Source organism: Geotrypetes seraphini, chromosome 2 (genome assembly GCF_902459505.1).
Source record: "Geotrypetes seraphini chromosome 2, aGeoSer1.1, whole genome shotgun sequence".
In the NCBI taxonomy this organism is placed as follows: domain Eukaryota; kingdom Metazoa; phylum Chordata; class Amphibia; order Gymnophiona; family Dermophiidae; genus Geotrypetes; species Geotrypetes seraphini.
This window is the reverse complement of record NC_047085.1, coordinates 490,742,860-490,763,826: the sequence shown is the minus strand read 5'-3', so window position 1 is coordinate 490,763,826 and position 20,967 is coordinate 490,742,860. Positions and strand designations below refer to the sequence as shown.

Below are 20,967 nucleotides of genomic sequence, written 5' to 3'. Positions count from 1 at the left end.
TTCAACTAATTCAGAACACTGGAGCCAAGTTGATCTTCGCAAAACGTAAATTTGACCATGTCTCCCCACTTTTGTCCAAACTCCACTGCCTAGCTTTTAAAATCCTACACGGCATCCTCTCTCCTCTAATCCCTCTATCTTGGAACTCCCCGAGTCCCGATAATACCAGGCCCACCCAAAAACTTAAACTTTCCTTCCCCTCACTAAAAGGTATCCTCTATGCGGGAAAATCTCTCTTCTTCATAATTACAGGGCTTTGGAATAACCTTACAACCCCACTGCAGACTCAGGTCTCCTTCCAACTATTCCGTAAGCACCCGAAAACCAGTCTTTTCACAAAAACGTAACACTCTCCTCCCCCCCCTATACTCAATCCACCAAATTCAATGTGCTATTCTTTTCCTTTATTAAGCTCTTGTAAACCGTGTTGAGCTCTATATTCATGGAGAGGATGGGGTATATAAACTTAAGGTTTAATTTAGTTTAGATTCTGAACACACTGCCAAAACTCTTCTCCATACTCATCACCTGTCACAGGATCATCCTTTTCCCCCAATGCACCATTATTGGAATTTAAAGCAGAAAGGAACTGCTTTAAAAGTCTACATACATATATGGCACCATGTTAATGTAATATCCCCCGAAGAAGCTCCAGTGAAATGGGTCCTTGTTGGGATTTAAGACTAAACTAAACTAAATTAAACCTTAGGTTTGTATACCGCACCATCTCCACGGTCATGGAGCTCGGCACGGTTTACAGGAATTGTAATGAGAAAGGAACTCCAGGGAAAGGGCTAGATGAAGATAGGAGGAAAGAAGAATGTTAGAGGGCTAGGATGTCAGATGAGGAGGGAGTGTTAGATTTTTGAGAAAAGCCAGGTTTTCAGATCTTTACGGAAGGGTTGGAGAGCACTCAGGTTCCGAAGAGGGGAGGTAAGGTTGTTCCAGAGCTCGGTGAATCTGAAGAGGAGGGAAGTCCCCAGTTTTCCTGGGTGGGAAATGCCTTTTAATGAGGGGAAGGATAGTTTCGACAGATAAGCGTTTCACCTTAAGCATTTATGTAGGATTAGAGAGTGTCCAGTATTACTATTCCGGATTTTTGTGAAGCTGACAGAGCACTATGTGGTTGATAGTGGTGGTTTTTCCCCATGATTGACATCTACCCACTTAAAGAAGTACTTTACAGTAAAATTACAGATGAATTGGGCTAAGATGAGGTTTTTCTTCCACCATCATTTTAAGTTTATAGTTAAAGTGACAATCTAATCTCCACACGTTGCCTTTTGGTTTTGCAAAAAAATAAACTGTGTCATAGGGAGCAAGGCAGCATTGGTGAGCACCCCTAATTTTTGTCCCCAATAAACTCACCCTTGGGGGAAGAGGTCGGCCGTACAGGACCAGTCTGCCACTTGACTCCCAACCACAACACTCGGCGCTTCGTCTTTCAGGGGGGAGGCTGGGGATAACCCCACCAATTACTGAGGAGAGAAGCCTCGGGGCGGCCGCTCTTTCATCTCTAGCTACAACTCGTTCCAAGCCGGCATTCTCCCTGTGTATACCGTCACCATAGCGACGACCGCTTCCGCCCGGCGCCGGAAGTTACCGTATTCTCCCCCCAGGGGACGACTAGGAAGTGCCGAGCTCTACAGGCATTTAACCCACTCGAAAACCTCTGTTCGACCGCATGGCTTTCCTGCCTCCAAAGAGAATGAAGCGTTCGCAAACAAATCAAACACGCTTTTAATAGTAGCTAGCAATCAATCAATCGTTGGTTACTAAGATGCCGAAATTCGCAGAGGGGCGCGAAGCCGGAACGGCCTGCCCTTAGGAGGAGCTACGGTGGCCGGCGTGGGCCGCCTCCAGTGTGAAGTGAAGGTGTTGCTCCTGCCTCGGCTCCGGCTTCTTTTCCCTCTCCTCTTCCTTCCTCACCCTTCTGTTTGTTTGTTTTTTGTTGTTGCCTCCAAAAATGGTGGACGAGCTGGAAGAGTTGGAGGATCTGGTGCATTTCACGGTCGGGGACTTGCCCAGCCGAGGCTACGAGGTGATGGAGGAGATCCGACGGCAAGGCAAGCTCTGCGATGTCACGCTGAAGGTAAGAGCGTGCATGCCCAGCCCGAGCGATGGGTACGATCTGGAGAGGGGAGAATGGAGAAAGACAGCGAGGGAAGGAGGCAGCCGAGAGAATCGGCTGTGGGTGTTGTAAAGAGCAAGCAGAGGCGGCATCGGAGGCGCTAGGTGAGATTTCAGACTTCAAGCAAGCCAAGGTAGAAAGAAATAGGTAATAAAGAGAACATGGCAGCCCAGAGACACAGGAGAGAAGGCTGCGTAGTGATGGGGGAGGATGAGAAGCAACTGGGCATAAGGTAGAATAGTAAAAGAGAGGAGGGTGTTAGCTTCTGCGTGGGTACAGGAGCAGAAGGAGGACAGGGAGTGATGGTGAGAGAAAGTAGGTTGCTGCATTTAGACCAGCATGGGATCAGACTTGTGTTGACTGAAAACTGGTTCACGGAGTGTGGCAGATTCTGGGTGATACCTACCTGACCACCTAGCTCTCTGGCTTCCTATGCGAACGGTCAGAGAGCCTTGGCTGTGTAACAAGACAGGTTAGAATAAGGTTTGTGAGAAGACTTGCCAAATGCCTTTAATCTCTTGCTTCCGTTGATTCCTTAAGGTTCATAGACTTATTCAATATAATTTCTTACCAAGTGATTTGGTCATGTTTTTTTCTTGATCTGTGACTTTCAGGCTTCCGCTGTACTGTCTGATGGGGTTATTTATCTGTGTAATTCGAGCCTAGACATGAGACTCTGGCAGAACTGTTACTCACTGTTAAAGGAAAGGGTGTACATGAGGCTGAATAATGGCAAATTGGTTAATAATGACTCATTTGCAAAATACATTAGAAGATAAAAGGTCATGGACTTAATATACTGCCTTTCTTTGATATAACCAAAGTGACTTACATATTCTATACAGGTATTTTCTCCGTCCCTGGTGGGCTCATAGTCTGTTTTTGTACCTGGGGCAAAGTACGGTTAAGTAACTTGTCCTCATTTTCTGTTGTGTGCAACTGCTAAGGGGCATGGGTGGGTCAGGGGTGTGCCTAGAAGTTACATGTTTTAAAATATTAGAGGGAAGATTCTCAAAACCTACGGTTCCTTTAATGATGGTCACTAAACTGGTTCCAGCCAGTTTAGTGTGGAAGTATTCTACTGGCCAATTATCAAAAGGGATCACTGTGGTCTTTTTTGAACTTCCTGGCAGACTCCAACTCTGCCATGCAAATGTATTACAATGAGGTCATTAATATTAAATGAGCACTCTGGGCAATTATTATCACCAGGTGATTCCCTAACCTACATTTGCAGGCAGAATTTTCCAACAGGGTCTGAGCTGTTGTAGCCTTACTTTACAGTCAGTACATAGAAACATAGAGTATGACGGCAGAAAAGGGCCAACGGCCCAACAAGTCTGCCCACTCAAGAACCCTCCCTCTTTCGAGAATCCATCTTTATTCCTCCGGAGCGACCCCACCTGTCTGTCCCATCGTCCCTTGAAGTCAAGCGTGGTACTGGCTTCGACTACCTGACGTGGAAGACCATTCCATCGATCAATTACCCTTTCGGTGAAGAAATACTTCCTGGTGTCCCCATGAAATCTCCCCCCCCCCATGAGTTTTAGCAGGACCCGTGGGACCCCTAAGACAAAAGATTTCTTCCTCCACATCAATGCGGCCCGTGATGTATTTGAATGTTTCTATCATGTCCCCCCTTTCTCTGCGCTCTTCGAGAGAATATAAGCGCAGCCTGCTCAAACGTTCTTCATATGGGAGATTTTTTATTCCTGAGACCATCCTAGTGGCCATTCGCTGAATCGACTCCATTCTTTTCACATCCTTTTGATAATGTGGCCTCCAAAACTGAACTGAATGGTGAGGTCTCACCATTGATCTGTACAAGGGTAGTATAACTTCAGGCTTTTGATTGATAAAGCTCCTTCTGATGCAGCCTAGCATTTGTCTAGCTTTTGCTGTAGCTTTCTCCACCTGATTCACAGCTTTCATATCTTCCCGGATGATTACTCCCAAGTCCTGTTCTGCTACAGTTCTGGTTGGGTTTTCACCATTCAGGGTGTATGTTCTGCATGGATTTCTGCTACCAAGGTGCATTACCTTACATTTTTTGGCATTAAAATTTAGTTGCCAAGTACTGGACCATTGTTCTAGTAAAAGTAGGTCCTGCTCCATAGTGCTGGGCGTGGTTACGCTATCGGTTTCTGCTGCGCTGCCCACAATGTTGCATAGTAAATAGCGTCATCGGCAAATAATGTAATTTTACCTCGAAGTCCCTGAGGCAGGTCCCTTACAAAGATATTGAATAGTATTGGGCCCAAGACCGAGCCCTGCGGTACTCCACTGGTCACTTCTGACGTTTTTGAGGGAATACTGTTTACCATTACCCTTTGAAGTCTACCGCTAAGCCAGTCTTCTACCCATTCAGTCAGTATTTCTCCTAGGCCCATCGTGTTCATCTTGTTCAATAACCTACGGTGTGGGACACTATCAAAAGCCTTACTGAAGTCCAGGGACTCTTCCTTATCCAGTTTCTTTGTTACCAGTCAAGGAAATTTATCAGATTGGATTGACAAGACCTTCCCTTCGTAAAGCCATGTGGTGGGGATCCCTTAGTCGGACTCTTCATCATCCAGAATCGTGTCCAATCTGTTTTTGATCAATGTTTCCATAAGTTTACACACTATTGATGCGAGACTCACTGGCCTGTAATTTTCGGCCTCTGACCTGCATCCCTTTTTGTGGAGTGGAATAACATTGGCAGTTTTCCAGTCCAAGGGAACTTTTCCCTTGGTTAGGGAAAGATTAAAAAGCTCAGCCAACAGTTCTGCCAGAACATCTCTCAATTCCCGAAGCACTCTGGGGTGTAGATTATCCGGGCCCATGGCTTTGTTCACCTTTAGTTTTGATAGTTCGTGGTAGACATTGCCGGCGGTAAATGCAAAGTCCCGGAATGGGTCCTCCGAGCACCCTTTTGTTTGTGGCTGAGGTCCGGATCCTGGCGTTTCGCAGGTGAAGACTGAGCAGAACTAGTTATTGAGTAGTTCTGCTTTGTCCGCGTCTGAGTCAATGAAGTTGCCGTCAGGTTTCTTTAGGCGCACAATACCGCTTGAGTTCTTCTTCCTGTCGCTAACGTACTTAAAAAAGGATTTATCCCCCTTTTTAACCTGTCTTGCTAAATTTTCTTCCATCCGGAGTTTGGCCTCCCTGACTGCCGTTTTAACATTTCTAGATTTCGCCAGATAGGTTTCTTTAGCTTCTGGCCATTGCGATTGTTTGTAGGTTATGAATGCTTTTTTCTTTTGCTTTACTAGTTCTGAGATCTCCGCTGAGAACCACTTAGGTCTATTTTTTCTGTGCCGTTTGCTCACAGTTTTTATGTATATGTTGGTTGCTTCTTGCAGGGTTGATTTCAAAGCCCACCATAGTACCTTCACACTGTCCGTCGTGCTCTGGTTTTGCAGTGCTTTGTAGACATAGTCCCCCATGCACTGAAAGTTAGTCCCTTTAAAATTTAGGACCTTAGTTGATTTATTTGACCTAGTGATTCCTTTCTTCAGGTGGAACCACACCATGGGGAGTGTGTGGCGCAGTGGTTGGATCTACAGCCTCAGCACCCTGGAGTTGTGGGTTCAAACCCTGCACTGCTCCTTGTGACCCTGGGCAAGTCACTTAATCCTCCATAGCCCTAGGTACGTTAGATAGATTATGAGCCCACCGGGACAGAGAGGGAAAATGCTTGAGTACCTGATTGTAAAAACCGCTTAGATAACCTTGATAGGCGGTATATAAAATCCTAATAAACTTGAAACTTGATGTTGTGGTCGCTGGAGGCCAAAGCTTCTCCTACTGACACCTCTGTGACACTGTCCCCGTTGATGAGCAACAGGTCCAGGATCGTCTGATCCCTGGTGGGTTCTAGTACCATCTGTTTGAGGCGTGCTCCTCATATGGTGGATAGTAGCCTCTTGCTGTCACTGGTTGTAGCTGAAAGTTTGTTCCAGTCCACATCGGGCATATTGAAGTTTCCCAACAGCACTGTGTCTCCTCGCAGTGTGAAGGTCTCAATGTCTTCAATTAGTTCTTGGTCGCATCGTCCTTTTGTCTTGGTGGTCTGTACACAACACCAAGATTCAGGCATTTGTTATTGCCCCTGGCAAGGTTCATCCAGAGGGATTCTCCCGTATACTTGATGTCTGTGATTTTAGTAACTTTGATGTCTTCTCTAATGTATAGAGCTACTCCTTCCCCTGATTTGCCCTCTCTGTCGTGACAGAGTAAGTTATATCCTGGTATGACCATATCCCATCCGTGGGACTCCGAGAACCACATTTCTGATATTGCCACCACATCAAGGTCGGCGTTTCTCATTTCTGTTTCTAGTTCCAGAATTTTATTGCCCAAGCTACGGGCATTAGCATACATGGCTGCCAATTTTTTCTGCTTGCATGGAGTGTTTTCTGCCCGAGATAGTTTGTCCCCTTCAATCTTGCCTTTGTCACTCTTAGTATTGCCTCTGCCCCCTTCATTATTTGCGCGATTTCTTACCCCAGACTCCAGGGTGGAGTCTCTGTCTCCTTCTTTGTTGTCCCAATTACTTACCTCAGATTCCAAGGTGGAATCTCTACCTCTCACACTATCTCCCTCTGCATTGCTGTGAGATGTTTTGTCATCCTTGATCTTGCCCTTGTATCCCTTGATATTGCCTCTGTCCCTGAGCTCTGATGAGCTCAGGCATTTACAGGAAAGTAAGGCTTGACAGCTCAGACGCCCCCAGCCGTAAATTAAAAAAAACAGAAACCACGCATTGAAGGACGACAGGAGGGATGCCCACTCCTGCAACAGAAGTCCCTGCCCCCCCCCCCCCCGACCGCTCCGGCAGGAGGGATACCCATTATCTCCCACCGTTGGTGATTCTTCCCCCATCAACCTGACCCCCCCCTGGCAGGAAGGACGTCTACTCCCTCCTGCCACCAGTGATTCTCACCCCCGACAAGCCCCCGGCACATCCCAGGATGCACCAGGAAGAGGGCTAAGTCCCTGATTGGCCAGATACCTAAGGGACCTCCCTTAGGAGGGGTCTTAAGCCCCTAGACCAATCAACACCTTAGGCCCCTCCCTGGTGCATCCCAGGATGCACTGGGAAGGGAAAGGCCTGCCATTTTGAAGAGGCAAGCCTGCTGGTTGGAGGGAATAGGTATCCCTCCAGCCGGCCGTCAACTGAAAGGTACGGGGATGTTGGGGGGGGATGTGGGGATATCGCCGAGGTGTCTCTTTATTTTTAATTTACGGGTGTTTTCATCACATAGGCCAATCACTATCGCCAGTGACTTGTCCCATGCAAATTTAGTGACTCTCCGTGAACCTCATTTGCATGTGTGGGTTTTAGAGAATGAGTCATCTTTTTCAACTTGTTATATTTATGGCCATGTCAGCGGTCCGTCGTATTTTAGCGTGAATGTTGGAGAATCCTCTCCTAGGTGTTTACTCTCCTAACTGCCTGCAGTTAGGCATAGACACTTACATCAGCCTTTGACATGTGCTTGTGTTTAACCCCCACCCCTTTTACAAAACTATAGTGTGGTGTTTAGCGCCGGCTGCAGCAGTAACAGCTTCAGTGCTCATAGAATTCCTATGAGCATCTGAGCTGCTACCGCTGTTGCCGGTGCTAAAAACCACGTGACAGTTTTGTAAAAGGGTGGGAAAGTTAGGTGTGAAACTGTGAAATTAAGCTAGTATTCTATAACTGCAGTTCTTGCATATTTGTGTGAAATGGGTGGTATAGTGGAAGAGTCTGCACCCATTGTTGAGGGGTGCAAATTGACAGCAAATTGTAGTGCTGAGGACAGTGCTACTGTAATGGTGTGGGGCCCAATTCATCTCTCTCCCCTCCTACCACCACTCATAACTTCTGTTCCCACTAAAGGAACCCTGGTTCCCTAAGAAAGGAGATGGATAGTAATAAAGTAGGAAAATGTGTGGGTTTTTTTAAAATAATTAAACATTTTCTGTTGCATGGAGGAGAATAGAGAGGTTTGACTCGGGGCACAAGGCAGGGAGAGAGAGAGAGAGAGATGGCAGTAGAAGGAAGGTACAGAGATGAAAGGTGAATGTGAGCAAGGAGAAAGAAGAAACGTCAAATGGGCATGAGACCCTGGTGAACGAGTTAACAGAAGAGAAACAGAAACCAGAGCCTGGGACCAACAAGATTTGAATAATAAAATGACCAGACAACTAAAGGTAGAAAAAAAAAAATTATTTTCTGCTTTTACAATATGTCAGATTTGAAATGTATGTCCTGCCAGAGCTAGTGTTAGACAGAAAGTGTGAGCTATGACCTAACAGAGAGAGGAAACGTCTTTTTTTTAATTTATGCCACAGCACTGGTGTGGGATTGGAGAGGGCAAAGCGGGGTGAGGTGGGTGAAGAGGCTACAAAAATAACCTGCCAGGCCATTTGAAAAAAAACATCTGATTGGGCAGGAAAAGTGAATCGAATTGAAAAATCAATTAAATAGGCTGAATTGAATTGAAAATTTTTTTCCCTGAATTGGGCAGCACTAGTATAGAGGTAATAATTTCTCATGTCTTATTGCTGAAAATATTTTCCTTGCTGCTACATTCTGGAGAATTTGTAATTTTTTGTATATATATGTTCTGCAGCCTACATAGAGTATGTTACAATAGTCTGAGAAAGTACTAGTGATTGGATTAGAAACCAGTAGGTCTCTCTTCCAAAAAATTGACATCCGTCTTGACTTTTTCAGTGTCTGATATATTCTCTTAGTTAAAGCCCATGCTTCCCAAGATAGATGTTTGTCAAATATTATCCCTAAGATTCTCAGTTCTGATTCCAGTTTTAGTGGGGTATTGTTGAGAAACAGTTGAATATCGCTGTTGGTTATCATATTGTGTAAAAAAAAAAAAATACCTGAAGAATGGACAGCTTTACCTCAGGGATCACCAATTTCCCCAATACTTTTCAACGTCCTGATGCCAATGCTGGGAAAACATACTAGACAAGAAAGACCTAATACGCTTCTCCTATGCAGATGACATCACAAGCCTTCCGTTTCACAAGAACAAAAACAAAATTAACAGCCAAGTGAGTGAAGCCATGAACCCAACTGAAGAACATGATACTGAAATTAAACAAAGACAAAATGAAATTTCTACTGTTAAGTCCACCAAGAATCACCAACAACGATATTCGACTGTTTCTCAACAATACCCCATTAAAACTGGAATCGGAACTGAGAATATTAGGGATAATATTTGCCGGGCCGCCAGACCAATCAGCAAGCAAGGCTTTCAGCTGTGTAGGTGCTAAGCTCACTATTCAGCATGGCTGTTTCTGCTATGGCGCCGGACTTGTCTCTCAGCTGCATTGCCAGAATTTAGGTAGGCATCAGTAAATCGAATCCTGTTTCCATCCCCGTGAGAGTCTCGTGGGTCAGTGGGGCGTCCCCGTGGGAGTCCTGGAGATGCCCTCGATCCCCGTTCCTGTGCAGACCTCTACCTTAGTAGCGACAGTTACTAGGAAGACTACTCTGTCAATTGATGGAGGTATTACTCTGAAAGACCCTCAGAATAGGAAGATAATCTTCTTTAAGGTCTTCATTTGATGTGGCAGCCCTGACTCTACAGGTGGCGATTTGCAGTTCTTATGCAACACATGCCTGTCTTCCGTGGATCCAGTTATTTACTGATGGGGTGGTAGAGGCCGGTGGGGCTCTGCCCCAAGTTTCCAGATGTGGAGTCCAGGCTGGCATATCTTGCGGATGCCTTGTATGATATGATTAGAGCTTCAGCTAAGCAGATGCCTCTGGCAGTAGTTTCTAGGCGGCACCTATGGCTGCGGCATTGGGCGGCGGACGCTGCTTCCAAATTGCATCTGGTGCATCTTCCCTTTAGGGGCAGGTTGCTGCTTGGGGAGGATTTGGAAAAATTGGTGAAGGATTTTGGAGACTAAGTCTCAAAGGTGTCCAGAGGGGCACCTAGGTCTCCCTCATCTAGGCCGTGTTTTCGGGATACGAGGAGGTATAGCCCGGAGAAATCAGCATATAGGGCCTCCTATTCGGCAGCTTATAGTGCCAGGTCCAGGATTACGCAGTGGCAACCTTCTCGTCCTACCAAATCCTCGGCCTTGAGGGTGGATCCTCCACAATCCTCTCGCCCTCCACAATGACAAGGTTTTGGCTCCTTCCGCCAAGTGAATGAGGAGGTGTCTAGCCTCATTGCTGGCAGAATGGCCAAGCTTCCATAAGGCGCGAAGGTCACTGTTGAGATTTCTTTTTTCCTGGCACAGATTCTTTCTGGGCGTCTCTGTGGTGAGCCTTAGGGCTGGGAGTTCTGGTTCCTTACGGTCGGAAGGGCCTGGGGCTCCCTTCCAGGGTGTTGTGGGTCCACCAGGGGGTCCTTTGGTTTCCCAGGAGATGGGTACTCCAGGTGTGGGTCCTTGCATTCCCTTGCGGCAAGTTCCACGGCTCCCCCACAAGCTCAGGGAGCAAGCTTGGGGAGTGTGGAAGGCCCTCGGTCCTCCCAAGGCCCCATGGCATCTGTGGAGAGGGTTTTCTCTCTGGATGGTGAGAGGACGAGTATAGCTTTATCTAGCTCGTGGCTCCGGTGCAATGGGGTGGCTATTTCAGGATTGTCAGCAGCCCTCAGGTGTGATTCCTCGGGGAAGGTGATCACCGGTCACTCCGCCTTGGTGGCGGGGGACACCCATCTGCGTCCCACAAGTGTAGGATCAGGGGGAAGCTCTCTTCCACTGTGGTCTTACGGCCTGGCTATTGAACAGTCAAGGCTGCGGCAGAGGGGGGTATTCCTAGCAGGTTATCTCTACTCTACTGCAGGCAAAGAAGAGCTCTACCTCTACGACTTATGCTAGAATCTGGCGGGTGTTTGAAGCTTGGTGCATTCAATTAGGGTTTCCTCCTTTTCAGACTTCCATCTCTCAGATTATTTCCTTCCTGCAAGAAGGGGTTGTTAAAGGGTTGGCCTGCAATTCCATTTGAGTAAAGGTAGCAGCTATTGCCTGTTATAGAGGGAAGGTGTCTAGTTTATCCTTAGGGTCTCACCCTGATGTGGTAAGGTTCCTTAAGGTTAACCGCATTCAGCCCCCTTTGCGGAGGCCATGTCCGGATTGGAGTCTGAGAGTGGTCCTTAAAGGTTTGCAAGGGGAGCCTTTAGATACCGCCACACTCAAGGATGTTACCTTAAAGGCGATTTTTCTGTTGGCCCTGACTTCGGCCAGGCGGGTTTCTGAGTTGCAGGTTTTATCCTGCAGGGATCCGTTCTTACGTTTTTCAGAGGCCAGAGTTTCGATTCGGACGGTTCCTTCCTTTCTTCCAAAGGTGGTGTCTCCTTTTCATGTCAATCAGGTCCTCTTTCTACTGTCCTTCAGGAAAGAGGATTTGGGGTTGAGGTTTCCTGCCTTGCATTTGCTCAATGTAAGGAGAATGCTCTTGCACTATCTTCAAGTTACTAATGACTTTCGATGTTCGGATCACCTCTTTGTGCTCTTTTCGGGCCCTTGAAAGGGCTTGGCGGCTTCTAAGGCATCGGTGGCTCGGTGGGTCCGAGGTTATTTCTTCTGCTTATTTGTTAGCAGGTAAGCGGGTGCCAGTGACTCTGCATGCTCATTCGACGAGAGCGATGGGTATGTCTTAGGCGGAGTCCATGGGGTTTTCCCTGGAAGAGATTTGTAGGGCAGCCACTTTCTCTAGGCATTATCGCTTGGATGTGGTAGAGCGCGCGGAGGCGTCCCTAGGTGCTTCGGTGCTCACAGAGGCGGCATGTTTGCCCCGCCCGAGTTGAGGTTGCTTTGCTACATCCCACTAGTCTCTGGATTCATCTGCTGACGGCGCTAAGGAAAGAAAAATTATGTCCTACCTGTTAATTTTCTTTCCTGTACATGCAGCAGATGAATCTAGAGCCCCACCCGATTAGGCATTGTTCATGGACTTTTTTTCTCACAGGTGCTGTCTCATGGTTGAGGTCAGAATTATTTTACTTATGGGAAAGAAGTTGGCTGGGTTGTAAACTGCATTGTTCGGATGCTTGGACATTAAGCGATACTGGCTAGCAAGAGGGACTCCATCCAAGATATACACCTGCAAATCAGTTCTCTATCTCCACCTGTTGGTAGATGTGTTCTATCCCACTAGCCTCTGGATTCATCTGCTGCGTCTAAAGGAAAGAAAATTAATAGGTAGGACATTTTTCATTTTCAAGTATTTTTGAAGCAGGGTAATTCCATGTCAGCTGATCCAGTTTCAAGAAGAGTCCACACTTAACATCTTCTGTGGACAAAAAAAAAGTGGTCCAAATAAAGACCTGGTTGAGATTATGTCCCCAAACCTTAGATATCTTCATTAGAGGTCCCAGTGTATCCCCTGAAAAATTTTTGGCAATTTCTAAGATGTTGGGAATGACCCAACAGGAAATTGTATGGTTGCTATCTAAGGGACAGAGGCAAGTCATTCCAGATTTAAGACAGCTTGGAAAGAGAATGAGCTCTTCAAAACTTTCTTGAAACAAATACCTTTTAAAAATTGGAAAATTCACACAATAACAAATGAATAATCATTTGAGAGCAAAACTGCAGGTGGAGTCCATTAATGAAGAGTAAAGGCTGAGTCTACCTTTGGCCCATCTGAATAATTTTTTCAGTACCACACAAATAGTGATTGTACATCCACTTTTATGATTGTAGAGTTTTTAAAGCATCCAATACTCAGCCATTATTTATCAGCTATAGGCACAAACTCCGTGTTGAAAGTGTACTCCCTATCCCCCCCTACCCCCGGCCTGGTTCCACTCCAGTAGCCATCCATATCTTGGTGATGTCGCCACGTCGTTAATTCTTAGATCATATTCCAGAAATTGTCCTGAACATTTTCTGAAAATGCTTATGAAAGAAGTTTGGGAAATACGAGTTCCCTCATTAAATGTTTATTAGGTTGCAGAGGAATACAGTCAAGATACACAAAAACATTTTGTGTGATCAAATAAGAGGAGTTCCCCCTGAATAGAAAATGGAAGTGGATAGTTCTAATCTCCTTCCAAATCAATCAGTCAATCTTCTGAAAATTCTCAGCACGGATCATATATATATTTTTTAAAGTCTATTGAATCTTAATCCCAATAGCATTTTTCACAGATTATTTCTGAGTGGCCAAGCAGTCAAAGCACTGGTTCATGAGTATAAGACTCATCTCGGTGGTCCCTTAGTTCCAGTCTCGGCTTTCTGAGTAAAAGAGGTCATAGATTTGATAAACCACCTTTCTGTGGTACAACCAAGCAGTTTACAGTTTATGCAGGTACTTTCTCTGTTCCTAATGGACTCGCAATCTGTTTTTGTACCTGGAACAATGAAGAGTTAGGTGACTTGCCCAGGATCATAAGGAATCGCAGTGGAAATCAAACCCAGTTCCCCAGATTCTCAGCCCTTCATCAACTAGGTTGTTGCTGCTGCTCTGCTCTAAGTGACCCATGGCAAGTTCATTGACCTTTCTTTGTATTTCTGGGTGTGATCAGGTTGAAAGAAGTTGAAGTGTGTTCTTCTAATGTAAGGAAGACAGATTTTCCAGTATGTAATTTTTCTTTTCAGGGTTAGCCCCACCTCCTTCTGAACAAGTTTGACTGAAATTTGGCAGGCTTGGTGGCACCTCAGTCAGCCTATCCTTCAAAATTTAAATTAAATCCATCCAAGAAGAGGCCTGTGATACATAAACAGACAGATGGGAAAACATATGCCAATAGATACCATGCGTTGATGAAATGCATTCCAGAAAGACTAATTTGTTAGTTATTATATAGGACTAAATGACAACATATCTATAGTCTGACTCTCCGTCATCAACCCATACTGAAGAATAAAGAAAAATACCTAGAAAACCTTCTTTAACTACAGACTGGTAGCCAACTAGTCATGGATATCCAAACGAACAGACAAAGTAGCATGCCAACAAATATCAAATTTCTTGGAAAACTCATCTAAGCTGGACCAAACCCAATCAGGATTCAGAAGACCCTTGAGCACAGAGCCCGTTCTAGTAGTAGTGCAGGACTCTGTCCTTAAACACCAGGCTAACGGAGAAGACGTACTGCTGGGGTGAGGTTCTTTTTCATTCATTTTGTAGTTTTATTTTGACTTTATTTATGTACTTCATGCCCTTTCTCTGGCCTCTCTCAACTCCATTATTTTTCTCCCTGGAATGCCTGGGAATTTGTTTGCAGATGTGGTATGTTCTTTTTTGACTGCTGCTTGAATATGACAGCTCTCCTTAGGTCGGACTGTGCTGCAACAAAACTGACCTTTTGCTAGGGCTTGCTGGAATGAAAGGCGTTCGGCCTGGGGCCAAACAGCTGAAGAGATCCCTCTCCTAGGTAAATGCAGTTTCTTTTCTGGCTTGGGCCTGACTGCATAAGAAGTAGCTCCTAAGCCTCGGCCAGCACCAGGTGACCTAATGCCTGTAAATATTTCACCTCTCTAAGTGACAGCCAAGTTTCCTCCGTATGTGCCGAACAGGTCCTTCCGCTCCCAGGATGAAATATGCCTCAAAACGCCTCTAGCCATGCCCTACAACTGCAAAGCGCCAAACGACTGTCCTACTCCCACTTCATACCAAGCCCACTGGAATCGACTGCCCCGGCAGATCAGATCCCTTGAAAGACTCTTCAACTTTAGGAAAGCAATAAAAACATAACATAGAAACATAGAAGATGACGGCAGAAAAGGGCTATAGCCCATCAAGTCTGCCCACTCTGCTTACCCACCCCCTGTCTATGCCCTAATGACCCAATTTCCTTATCTTGACATACTTCTTCACCTAACTCCCCTGCCCTTGACCGATGGATTACAAAGAAATGTATATTGGCACTAGATCCCGGTATGCGTCACATTAGGATAAAAACTTGAATTGAAAAAAATCGTCCACTGTAACTATGGAAAATGTAAATTGTACATTATGTATAGTAGTATTAGACCTCTAGTACGTATCGAGTTAGGATAAAAACTGTATCGTAAATTTGTACTGTAATTGTGGCAAGTCATAACCTGTGAACTGTATTTTATGTATGTCTAACCTGTAACCCGTTCTGAGCTCTTTGGGGGTAAAAACGTGATAGAAAATGAATTAAATATATCAAAGTCTAATATATCACACAAGACACTTTAACCCTAATCATTTACCTGCAGTGCAAATCTAGTCAAAAGGCTGCACTTGGGGAGTGTGTGGTGCAGTGGGTTCAAATCCCACACTGCTCCTTGTGACCCTGGGCAAATCACTTAATCCCCGATTGCCCCAGGTACATTAGATAGAGTGTGAGCCTGCCAGGACAGATAGGGAAAGATACTTGAGTACCTGAATGTAAACCAATTAGACTATAAATAAATAAATAAAAATCTGTGCTCCGAGTTTCTGTCTCAAAAAAATATTTCTTATTTTACTTACTTGAAAATGAAGAACAATGTAACCTGTTGTATTTTTAGATAGATAGGGAAGATAGATGGGATTAAGGCATGTTCATATTTGCCATCCAAAATAGCTCTGGAATTTAATGAATTACTTTGATCTTTCAGCTGCAGACGTTTTTCTGTCTTTGTCAGATTGTATGCTGAGGACTAGAGAAGGGATCCCTGTTTGTTCAAACAATCCTCCTAGTGTGTGTGACAAACTAAGCAGCCACCCTTTTCCCCTCTTAGATCTTTCTAAGTGTTTTACAGCTGACATTTTTTTGTCCACAAGCAGGATTGAATCAGGCACACAAGTATTCGTTGCAGGTTGCCAGAGCTTAGTGTAAGGTTGTAAGCATGTGCAGCCATTCCTGCACGCAGTTTTTTTGTTTTTTTTTTTTATATCCTCAGTTTTCTTTTTTGCTGTGCTCCACAAATGCAAAAACAAAGCTCTCCCAATGATTTTGTACCCCCTTTGGTTCTTTAATTTCCTTTTTATAAAAGAAAAAGAAGCTGAATCTCTGCCTATGGTGTGGCAGAAAGATCCAGAACTTGTTGATACGCATTTGCCAGGGTTTTTAGCATAAGCCAAATGGAAGCATTATACTCGCATGTGCTTTAAAGCCAGGAGTAGCTCAGTGGTTATAGCGGTAGGCTGACAACCGAGAAAGTCAGGGTTCAAATCCCACTGATGATCTTTATAATCCTGGGCAAGTTACTCAACCCTCTTTTGCTCTAAGAGCAAATCTGGGCTGTAAGCCCTCTGGGGTCAGGGAATTACCTAGCGCATCTGAATGTAACTTGCCTTGAGCTACTACTGGAAAAGGCATATCCGTGAGCGCGTTATACAATTGTTTTCTGTCTTGCTGGCGCCTTCCTCCATCTTCCTGCATCGTTCGCTGGAAGCCGCGGGCAGCGGATCCTATGTGCCTCTTGCGGCTGACCCAGAAGTGTTCCTCTGACGTCACGACGTCAGAGGGAACGCTTCCCAGCCGCAGGAGGCGCATGGAAGCCGCTGCTGCGGCTTTCAGCGAACACTGCAGGAAGATGGAGGAGGGCGCCAGCAAGACAGAAAACAATTGTATAACGTGCTCACGGATATTACGCGCATGGCTATTGCGCGGTTTGTAAAATCTTGTATAACGCGCGCGTTATATGCGTGAAAATACGGTAATAGGTTTTTTTATTTTGGTTTTAATCATTATCCCAGGACAAGCAGGCATGATGTTCTCACATGTGGGTGACGTCATCTACGGAGCCCCGATGCGGACAGCATTTCAAGCAAACTTGATTGAAGATTCAAGCTTGCTGTGCTGCACCATGCATGTGTGCCTCCTGCTCCACTAGAGGGCGCATCCCCTCCTCGTGGTCTCCAGTTCGTTTTTTTCCACTGTGCTAAGAAGACACGTTTTTTCTTAGCTCTGCCCCAGTGCCTTCTTTGCACCGCGATTTGTTGTTTTTTTCCTCGTTAAAAGTCGCTGTGCGTATTAAAAATTTTTTATTCTTCCTGCTCTTCGCGCTTTTCGTGCTTTTTTCTCGCGATCCGGGGGCTCCCGGGTCGTCGCAGCCGCGTGGCCTGATTGGCCGCGGTCGCCTGGACTTCCTATGTCCCGGCCCGTTTCGGTCTTTAAAAAGTGCACCGGGTGCGAGCGTCTTCTATCACTCACAGACCCGCATCGCTGGTGCATCCTCTGCCTGGGGGCCAATCATCCAACAGAAACTTGCCCCCGGTGCGCAACCTTCCAACACCGGGCGCTCCGCCACCGACGGGCCCGCATGGCGGACCTATTTGCTGCCGATCAACCCTCGACCTCAAGATTGGCCCCGGCCTCGATCTCGGCCTCGGGTACCTCGGCCCGGCCTCGGGTACCTGGGCCCTGCCTCGGGACTCAACCTCGAAGACCCCCGAGCTCTCAGAAGTCTTCGGCTCCGGGTAAGTCCCCTCTTCCTTCCTCAGGTTCCATACCTCCAAAGAAGCCAACCTCGGGGACAATGGCCGGACAAGGGGGGAGTTCCTTGCCCACGGCCCCGGCGAAACCCCCGAAGACCTCGGGACGTGCCTCCACCACTCGGGAATGCTCTGAATCGAGATCGTCCCCGGTAGAGTGCACCGCGGCCTCGGACATGCCGTTGATGCTGTCCGTGCCGGTATTCCAGGAGCTGCTCCGAGCAATGATAACAACAGAGCTCTCCGCTGCCATGGCTCACCTTCAACCGGCCTCGACCTCGACCTCGCGTGCGCCGGACCAGCCTGAGCAACGCGTCGAGACCCCTCGAGGCAAAGCACGCTGTTTTCGCCGCCTCTCTTCTTCCTCGGATTCCTCTCCGAGGCACTCGAGGCGCGCGTCCCCGGCGGAGCACTGCGGGGCAAAACGAAAATCGAAGCCCCTCTCTAAAAAGGCCCGGAGTTCGCCTCCGGTTCGAGGCCACTCCCCCTCGACCCGATCGGGGGGACCGCTATGGGTTACCGAGCTGTCTCTCGCTAACCCACATCTCCTACTGACTCCCCCTCGGACCGGGGCTCCGGTCTGAGGCTCCAGGCTTTCGCCGAGGGAGTCCGGGGAGGGGTCCCCGACCCGACATCGGTCGGTACCCCGTACCCTGGCGGCGTCCCTGAGGGGCTCCTCGAGGCGACGCAGGTCCTCGACCCGGGAGCGTTTCCATAGCGCGTCCCCGGCGTCGGATCGAGGGTCCGAGCGAGAATCTCGCTATTCGAGGGAAGCTTCCCCTTCCTTCTCAGCAAAACGGAGGTCTCGGTCACCGTCCCCGCAAGGGGCCACGTGATCCCACCGACCTTCCTTCACGAGGTTCGTCCAGGACATGGGACGTGCCCTTGACTTGGACTTACAATCCGACTCGAGGTACTCCAAGGAGTACCTGGCGGAGCTGGATATGCCTTCCCCGCCCCGAGAGTCCCTCCGGCTACCGCTGAACCCGGTACTCCGGCAGACCCTCATAAGGAACCTCGAGACTCCCTACATGGTGATGGCGGTCCCATCTAAAATGGAGTCTAAGTACCTAACGGTGCCTTGCCCGGGGTTTGAGCAACCACAGTTGTCCCACCAATCCTTACTGGTGGAGTCTTCTCTGAAGAAAGCTCACCCCTCTAGAGTTTCCGCGGCGGTTCCTCCTGGACGCGAAGGCCGGACACTAGACAAATTCGGACGCCGTTTGTATCAGAACTCTATGATGGCCTCTAGGGTCCTGAACTACACTTTCACCTTTTACTCCTACCTGAAACACCTCATTGGGCTGCTGGCTTCCTTCTCGGGGGACCTACCTGCCCCTCGTCAGGCAGCGTTTGGTCTCCTCCTCCAGGATTTTTCCAACCTCCGACTGCACTTGTTCCATGCTGCTTACGATGGCTTTGAACTGTCTTCCAGGGTCGCAGCCTTCGCGGTGGCCATGCGCCGACTGGCGTGGCTAGGGCTTGTCGATATGGACCCTAACCTACAAGATCGGTTAGCTAACCTCCCTTGCGTCGGGAAGGAACTGTTTGACGACACCATCGAGGCAGCTATGAAACGGTTGTCGGAACACGAACGTTCCTTCGCATCCCTTGTCCGGCAAAAACCTAAACCGCAAGCCTCTCGCCCCTTCCGGGGATTGCCTCGCCGCTACCCCCAGAAGTCTACTCCGGCCTTTTCCAGACCGCTGCCGCGACGCCCCCAGGCTCACTCTAGGGCTCCACCAAAATCACAGCCCACTGCGCCTGCGAAGCCGTCTCCGTCCTTTTGACGGGATGAGCGGACAGGGGCGGGCCCCCTCCGCACCTCCACCTGGTCTCCTTCCCATTGGGGGCTGCCTACAAGCCTACTACCCTCGCTGGGAAGCCATAACGTCGGACTCATGGGTCCTTGGCGTGATCTCATCAGGGTACTCGCTCAATTTTCGGGAGGTTCCTCCCAACAGCCCACCGAGTACATGTCCTCCCAATCGAGCGCAGCTGTCCCTCCTCCTCTCCGAGGCACAGGACCTCCTTCGCCTGCGGGCGGTGGAACCGTTTCCCCAAAATCAAAGGGGCCAAGGGTTTTACTCCCGATACTTCCTGGTACATAAGAACATAAGAACATAAGAAGTTGCCTCCGCTGAGGCAGACCATAGGTCATAAGAACATAAGAACATATAAGCAGTGCCTCCGCCGGGTCAGACCATAGGTCCATCCTGCCCAGCAGTCCGCTCCCGCGGCGGCCCAAACAGGTCACGACCTGTCTGAATCACCAGAAGGGGCCCCCTTGCCACCTTGGTTTCCCATTGAGTCCTATCTTCCCATCGAAGTCCTAACCCTCTGGTCTTGCACATGCACTACCTGGTTGGGTTTCTATACTTATTATTTCTATACCTGTGTTACATCCCAGCACCTCTCTCAGTATCCCACGATCCCTTTATCCCTCAGGAATCCGTCCAATCCCTGTTTGAATCCCTGTACCGTACTCTGCCTGATCACTTCCTCTGGTAGCGCATTCCAGGTGTCCACGACCCTCTGAGTGAAAAACAACTTCCTAGCGTTTGTTCTAAACCTGTCCCCTTTCAATTTCTCCCAATGCCCCCTTGTGCTTGTGGTGCCCCTTAATTTGAAAAATCTGTCCCTGTCTACTTTTTCTATGCCTTTCAGGATCTTGAAGGTTTCTATCATGTCTCCTCTAAGTCTTCGCTTTTCCAGGGAGAAAAGTCCCAACTGCTTCAATCTGTCGGTATATGGGAGATTTTCCATTCCCTTTATCAGTTTGGTTGCTCTTCTTTGTACTCCCTCAAGTACCGCCATGTCTTTCTTGAGGTACGGCGACCAGTACTGGACACAGTACTCCAGATGCGGCCGTACCATTGCACGATACAGCGGCATGATGACTTCCTTCGTCCTGGTCGTAATACCCTTCTTAATGATACCCAGCATTCTGTTTGCTTTCCTAGAGGCTGTGGCGCATTGCGCCGATGCCTTCAGTGTTGCGTCTACCATCACTCCCAGGTCTCTCTCCAGGTTACTAACCCCTAGTGGTGTTCCCCCCATTTTGTATGTGAACATCGGGTTCTTTTCCCCCACGTGCATGACCTTGCATTTCCCCACATTGAAGCTCATCTGCCACTTTTCGGCCCACTTTTCCAGCTGCGTTAGATCCTTTTGGAGATCCTCGCAGTCTTCCTTGGTTTGAGCCCTGCTGTATAGTTTGGTGTCATCTGCAAATTTAATGACTTCACACTTAGTTCCCGCCTCCAGGTCATTTATGTAGATATTGAACAAGAGCGGTCCCAGCACCGACCCCTGCGGAACTCCGCTCGTGACCCCTTTCCAGTCTGAGTAGTGGCCCTTTACGCCAACCCTCTGCTTCCTGTTTGCCAGCCAGTTTTTGATCCATCGGTGGACCTCCCCTTGTACCCCGTGGTTCCATATCTTTTTAATCAGTCTCTCGTGTGGCACCTTGTCGAAGGCTTTCTGG

At 47.7% G+C, this 20,967-nt stretch overlaps 2 protein-coding genes across 9 annotated transcripts in view; one reads left to right on the top strand and one right to left on the bottom strand.

Moving 5' to 3' along the window:
* The window catches only part of KIF9 (kinesin family member 9), a 252,267-nt gene extending 250,698 nt beyond the window's left edge, over window positions 1-1,569 (bottom strand). For 2 of the 5 annotated variants that reach the window (XM_033931864.1, XM_033931867.1), the window contains exon 1: window positions 1,369-1,566. The gene's annotated coding sequence lies outside the window, so the exon portion shown is untranslated. Of the gene's footprint in view, window positions 1-1,368 lie in introns of all 5 variants that reach the window. The other 3 variants (XM_033931868.1, XM_033931865.1, XM_033931870.1) reach the window with 3 other exon arrangements.
* Window positions 1,570-1,634: 65 nt separating this feature from the next.
* Window positions 1,635-20,967, top strand: part of KLHL18 (kelch like family member 18) — a 151,485-nt gene continuing 132,152 nt past the window's right edge. For 2 of the 4 annotated variants that reach the window (XR_004538200.1, XM_033931872.1), the window contains exon 1: window positions 1,635-2,092. Coding sequence is in view for 2 of the 4 variants with exons in the window: in XM_033931872.1 (XP_033787763.1) it covers window positions 1,967-2,092 (126 nt within the window). In the remaining 2 variants the exon portion in view is untranslated. Of the gene's footprint in view, window positions 2,093-2,192; window positions 2,279-20,967 lie in introns of those variants that run through there. The other 2 variants (XM_033931873.1, XM_033931874.1) reach the window with 2 other exon arrangements.